The sequence below is a fragment of the Lactuca serriola genome, chromosome 3 (genome assembly GCF_051521515.1).
Source record: "Lactuca serriola cultivar US96UC23 chromosome 3, Lser_US96UC23_V15, whole genome shotgun sequence".
Taxonomy (NCBI): Eukaryota; Viridiplantae; Streptophyta; class Magnoliopsida; order Asterales; family Asteraceae; genus Lactuca; species Lactuca serriola.
The window spans coordinates 288,121,679-288,128,939 of record NC_136410.1 but is presented as its reverse complement, the minus strand read 5'-3'; the positions used below and the strand labels follow the sequence as shown (position 1 = coordinate 288,128,939).

At 28.6% G+C, this 7,261-nt stretch overlaps 1 protein-coding gene across 1 annotated transcript; it reads right to left on the bottom strand.

Moving 5' to 3' along the window:
* Window positions 1–2,678: 2,678 nt before the first annotated feature.
* LOC145094053 (protein cornichon homolog 4-like) lies at window positions 2,679–5,084 on the bottom strand. The gene is made up of 5 exons (XM_079032313.1): window positions 4,923–5,084; window positions 4,025–4,206; window positions 3,406–3,528; window positions 3,248–3,311; window positions 2,679–2,912 (listed from the first exon to the last, which is right to left on the bottom strand). Exons 1-4 carry the CDS (start codon window positions 4,992–4,994, stop codon window positions 3,281–3,283), a joined length of 408 nt encoding a protein of 135 aa, XP_078888439.1. The 5' UTR covers window positions 4,995–5,084; the 3' UTR covers window positions 2,679–2,912; window positions 3,248–3,280.
* Window positions 5,085–7,261: the final 2,177 nt, after the last annotated feature.

Here is a 7,261-nt window from a genome sequence, read left to right as displayed (position 1 = left end):
CTTATTGTTTTTATATTTTCTCTCCTTTCAAAAAATTATTGCAACGTTTTAAATTTTTTGAATGTAAGGTTATGTTTGGGGTGCATTTCTTTTTTGAGTTTGCATTTGAGTGTAAGTTATCAGTCGTTCAAAAAACAAGTATAACTAATTAGGAGTGACACATTTGAAATGCATAAGAGCTTCCATTATGCTCAACGAAGCACACGTTCAAAAAATTATATATAATTTTTTTTTTTTAAAAAAAAGGAACGATCATTCAGCTTTATCACGCTAATATTTTTCAAACCACAACATCGACATATGAAGGTCTAGCTTTTATAAACTTGTCTACACCGACATATAAATCTCTAGTCAAATCATGCAACGCTTTCTAAAAAAAAGGCAAAAAGGTATTTCGCAATTTAAAATTGATGGTCATCTTCTTTTATAGTAATGTGACCAAATTGTTAAATGAGAATTTCATTCATCATTTAATAATTGTATCTTCATTTAGACGATATTCTTTTAAGTTATAAGGCTAAGAGGAATGATTCAACATCAATGTCATATATATATATATATATATATATATATATATATATATATATATATATATATATATATATATATATATATATATATATATATATATATATATATATATATTGTCATGTAGGACATCTACTTTTGTCACACACTCTTGAGGCACGCAACAAGATATCTTTTTATAAAGCTGAAAATTTCATTAAAAATGAAAGGAAATTCCAATAATACTTGAACATTAGAAATTAAAACATAGGAATTAAAAATACAAAATATGAAACATATAAAAATAAAAACCACATATTTTTCTTTTTTCCAAGCTTGGATTTGACCTTTAACGCCAACTTCCGCTCCTCCTCGTCCTCGTGATAGCGAGTCACATATTTCATTAGGATTTTCGAGACATCTTTTCTGTGTTGCGACAGTCAAGTATTTTTTTCAAAGTAGATTGTAAGTTGTCGAGACCCACCATCATATTATGTAGATCACTTGAACTACTTATCACTTCTTTTCCTTTTCTTTTCGCTTGGTTTCTTCCCATGGGAATACTAGGTCTTGGAACCTCAATCAGGGCATCTCCGTTGAGGTCTAAACTGATATGTGCATCTAACAATTGACTATGAGTGGTTTCGGATGTTTTGGTTCTTTTAGAACCACATGAGAATGAGTTTGAAGTTTTGACTTCACCCTATTTTCTGGACTCCTTCACAATATTCCAAAACTCTAAAATTTTGAAAGGCATCCCCTTTTCAAGTCAGTAGACTTCTAGAGCTTTGTTTAATAATGTTGCATCATTTACTCCATTTTGCCAAACACGCTTCAAGTTCATATATTGGGCGTTAAAATCTAATGAAACTTTGTTGATATTCCTCCACTTTGAGTACGTTTGATTTTTTTTCGATATTCTATGCGCTTCATTTCGCAGAGAAAATATCTAGTAACTTTTCTGTAAAAAATAGACCCATTTTGGTCTTCCGAAATGTCAACCCATGCATGTGCCAATACCCTCTCTTCCTCCGGAGTCCAAGCCATAGTTGGGTCCTCATGTTGAGAATCAGTTTTGGATATGATATGGGGTTGGTGTTGGGATTGAGATTGTAAATAAGGTTGGGATTAAGGGGGTGTTTGTGATTATTTTTTAAGGTTAAAAGTCCTTTTTGTAAAAGGATTTTTTGGATAGTGATTTTTTCTAAAAGAAAATCTTTAAAATGTGTTTGTATTTACTTTTAGGGTAAAAGTCAACTTGTCAGGTTAAAAAGTCTCAAAAGTTATAAAAAGATATGATTTTGTGACTTTTGAAAAACTAACTTTTTCTTCTACACAAAAAGTTATTTTAAAAGATCTTTTTAATTACCAGAACATTTTTTTGGCTATTTTTAAATTTTTAAAAAAGTTAAAAGACAAAAGTTGTTTTAAAAGCAATCCTTGAAACTAAAATTGGAATTGATTTTCTTGATCTTTCTCAAATGGGTTGAGATTAGTTTTGGATTGGAATATGGATTATTATGTGGACCCAAAGAATGGAATGGAGCCATGGAGGTAGTGAAAAGATAGAACGATCCATTTGAGATCGGGAGAAGATGGATGATGAAGAGTTTGAATTGTTTGTAGTTGAATTTTTTTTCTTTGAGTTTTTTGGTTGGATGGAGATTTGGAAGAAACCATTTTCATAAATAGACGTTAAGGATGTGTTTGGATTAGTTTATTAACTTATTTATGATGGAAATAAACAACAAGCAAGGAGGAAGATGCTTACTAAAATTAGCTTATATAATTTATTCCTAACACAATAAGCTGATTTTTAAAGATTTTATCCAAACACTTAAACTTGATGGGAATAAACAATAAGTACCTTTTTTTTTCCTATCGAAACACCCCCTAAATGTTTGAAAGATGAAGGTTTTGTTGTGGTAAAAAGTTGATTGGTGTTGGTATTTATACAAATGGGAAAAAAATCAACTTTTTTTTTAATCTCTCTTATGTCAGCTATTACCGAGTTAGAGCACCAAGCCAAGCCCTCCTCCACATAGCCTAACAGCATAAAATATAATCATTGTTAAATAGATGAATTTTATGCCTCCAATACAAAACAAATCTTCCAACAAACATATACACAAACCAAACTATCGACGATTAAAAAAAATTCACAGAAAAAAAAAAAAAAAGTGATATCCAATGAAATAAAAACAACTTACAACCGGAGAATTTATTTGGAAATATATATAAACGCCTAAATTAAATATACATGTAGCTGTACACCAAAAAAAAAAAAAAAAAAAAGATTCTTGAAGACTTTTAAGATCTAAATACGATGGAGTAGTTCGTGTGAAAACCTCTACTCATCTTCTCAAATGACTCCTTTCGATAGCAAATCATACAAACCGAATAGCCTGTAATAATCAAAGATCATAATCCAATCAGCATTTTAAGATTATGAATAAATGACATTTCTTTGTTCTTTTTTCTAATTAAGTTTCGTTTAGATAAATGACATTTTGATCTTATTAAGGCATTGTATTTTGAAAAATCTACCAATTATAGCAATGATAATTGCTTTGTAATTGGATAATATTTTCAAAGTACAATGCTCTAATAGGATGAAAATAAAGTATATGATGCTATTACAAAAAAAAAAAAAAAAAAAAAAAAAAAAAAAAATTCAAGGAAATTACAATACTATTTTTTGCATGTAATCCTATTATCCACAATGAACACATCTACTTACAGTCGAATTTACTCGATTGAGAGACCCGATTTCTTAATCTTCATCAACAATACTCCAAATCATCCTAAAAACAGTACAAAAAAAAAAAAAAAAAAGACGATTAATATGATTTTCAAGTGATTTAAAACTGGGTATTTTAATGAGTTTGAATTACGTACCAAAATATAGAGAAGAAAAGAAGGAAACCAAGATAACAAAGTTTGAATATTCGATGTTTCTTTTGACTTGAAAGCTCATTAAAAACCTCTGTTGCATACACTACATGGTGTCCATGAATGTACCTAAAAATCAATTTATGTTAGTTTTTGTGTCATGTTTAATATAAAAAATATGAAATAATATATAAATTTTGAGAACTTTAATAGGCGTCCATGTAGTTGAATTTTTTTTAACCCTAAAAGAATCATTTTTCCTGGTTAACCGATTTTCATATCAGAGAAAAACACATAAAAGCACAACATACTTTCACCATTTTATAAATTTAGTTAATAAACTATTGTTTTTTTATTGATATTAGCCACTAAACCATTATTATAATAATCATATCATAAATAAATAACAATTCAATGGCTAAATCAATAAATTATTAAAACTACATTGTGCTTTTATGTATTTTTCGCCATGCTATATCAATAAAAGGTTGTGCTTTTCTATATCTTTCCCTAAAAGATTTGACCAAAAAGCCATATTTTAAAAATACTAAAAGGTGTAGATAAAGTAATTCAACGATCTAATACATTAAATTGTAAGAAAAAAAGATTAAAAAAATGCACTTACAGATGAACATTATAAGATAAATATGGAAGGCAAAATAGGAACATTATCCAATGCCTTGTGACAAGATGTAAAAAACATAATCCTCCTTGAGTAATCATCTCAGGCAACATAATGTTGTTTATCTTAGTTGCTAATTCATATGGGTTTATATAATCAGTCTCTAAGTCCAAAAAGCACATTATCTGCAACAAAAAGATTGTAATTGTTAAATACCAAGAATACCCCTCATTGTTTAAATATCAAGAAAGAACTCAACAATCATAAAGTAGACAAATTTTGTTAACCATATTGAATGCAATCAATATTTTAAAAAGATTACTAATGGGTATAGAAGTAAAAAACCAGTCTTGTAGTGTTTCATATATCCGATTTTGATTTTAAATTCTAATCTTTTAGGGCAAGATAATCAAATTTTGGAAAGCATGTAAGAAGATGCAGAAAGAAAACTTCTTTTTCATTCGAACAAACCCTTTAACTTTAAGTACTATTTTACTTAGCAATTCTCCTTAAAGTTCACAAATTTATGCAAGAACAAATCTCTATCTCTTTAAATCAATGGAAAAATCAATGGAAAAAGGGTATTTAGTTTGTAGAACTGGTGGTCGATTGACAAAAACATATAGGCAAAAAGAAAAACTGAAACTTTCATACAAAATCAGCAAAATTTATTGCAATTCATGGCAAATGTAACCAATAAACATGGAACCCGAAATCAGAAAATTGAACAAATTAGGTTAAAAAATCAAATATTCTGGCAATTGTAAAACGTAATAGAAAATTGTGAAACACTAACGAACAAAGTCGAGGTGTAGTTGATGAATGCATTCGAACATGAATTGAAAACCGAAGAAAAAAGGGTTGCAATTGAAAGAATGTGTGTGTGTGTTCTTGAAGTTACCTGGTAAAGAACAAGCGCTATGACTGCTAAGAGGATGAAGAAGGAGAACAGCCATGCGATTAGATCTAACATCTCTAAACCCCTAACTGTGTGTTTGAATGACAGCCGAAAAGGAAGACTCCTCAAGTCTTTCTATGGGGTTTGGAATCTTTGATGCTTTTGATGATCTAATCTCTTTAAAGTAACGCAGGCATATTTATACGAGTTTTTTTATATTATAATTATTTTAACCTATATATTCTTATTCTAACAAAAAAATAGTTTTAATATTTTTTTTACATTCTAATAAAAGAATAGTTTTAATCTTCTTTTGACATGTGTCATTCTATTAGGCTTCCTAATTAAGGCATATTTTATTTTATTTTTACCATATATCATCCTAATTAATGCATGTCACTTTTGAACCTATTAATTCTTAATTTTGAATTTTAAATTTTAAATTTCTCATTCTAATTACATTAAAATAATAATATTAGAATAAAAATTAAAATAAAATTATTACAAATTATAAGTTGATATAATTTCACATATTTATTTAAATTAACGATTATAATTTTATATAACTAAAACTATATCTCTTAATTAATAATTTATTAAAATAATTGATTAATAATTTTGAGTTCTCATAATAAAAGTTTAATTAATTTTGTAATTGTGGTTCTCACGAGTCATAAACTAGTGTATAAATAAATCTAACCAAATCAAATTTTGGTAAATATCATTTGACACGCATGTTATTTTTTCGGGATTTTTATATGTTTTTTTCATTATATTTTTTTGTATTTTTTATTTTCTTAAATTTAAAATTTATATTTATCTAGATTTATATATGTAAAGTAGATTATTCTATTAAATTTTAAAAAAAATTAAATATCCTCCTTTATTTTATTTCTACTTATCTTCCTACCCAATCAAATGTTGACATATGTCATATTTAATGACGCATTTAATGAAATTAATAATATTTTAGCTCACTTGTCACCATTTAATATGGGTAGGAAAATAGTGGGACTAAAATGTATGAGAATATTTAATTTTTATAATAAATACTCTAAAGTCTATTTTTTTTCCTTATGAGAACCCCTAAAAGTTAAGAACCAATTTCATTAAGAGTTTTTTTTTGTCTATTCCCCTAATAGTTTTATTAAAACCCATTTTCTTACATACACAACTCATTATATCTCAAAATCAAATCTAGATCTAGATCTGAACTCTTTCTTTCCTCCCAGCTAGCTTCAGTCAGACAAATCTCTCCCTCTGATGCCCTTCGCCGACACTGTCGACGACGGCCACCCGACCTTCGACGATTATCACTATTGTCGTTGCTCTGGTGACTTGTTGCCACCGACAACGTTAAAGCGCCACCAAACCTGTAACCGTCGATGTGAGCTACCATTATCACCGTCGAATTCTTGTCACAACCGTCGGTGTCGGTCTTCTACACCTTCAGATCTGTGATTTGTGGTTCGTCTGCAACTACCGACCTCTCCAAAGAACCAAAAAATATCGTCGATGTTGCCTCCTCGCCATAGGCCACCACAAAAGTCAACAACCACTATCTGCCTCTCATATCTAAAACCAAAGACACCGATTTTTCAGATCTAGTCGGATCTGATCTGTTTGGTACACTTTTAGGCATAGATCTGCATCAGATCCTACCATCGGTGAACCTGCTCTTGAGATCAACGGAGTTCTGAACACCAAATATGCTACCTAACACTAGATTTGCATCAGATCTAATGTATTTGATGCATTTCATGTATGGATCTGGTTTGTGTGGTGCATCTCATTACTGCTTTCATCAGATCTGAATTTTTACAGATAAGTTTTCGATTAACATCATGTATGTCGAGTTTTATAGATAAATCTTTTTTCATTTTCTACTTATTTGTTATATTATGTGCATAAAAATGTTATTCACAACTTAAATTTTATGGTTGTTATGTTGGGAATTAAATAACGAATGTCTGTATGTTAATGTTTTTTTAAATAATATGAATTTAGGTTTTTCTTAAACTGTAATTTCTGATGAATATCTGAACTCTATCTAATATAACCTTCGAATACCAGTAGATGTAAGTATTAACATGTGAATGTACTTTATTATATTGTGAATTTTTTATTAAACTGTGAATTAAGTATATATTATGTTGTGTATTGAGTATGTTAAGATGTGAACTTTTTATGAATTTTATGTTTACTTCTAAAATATAAGATGAAATAACCATTATACATAGATTTGTTTTTTTTTTATTTTTAATAAAGTATGTAAATTTTAAACTTTGAATAGTGTGTAAATTAAACTTTGAAAGTATGAATTTTCTCCAGTTTTGAATGTA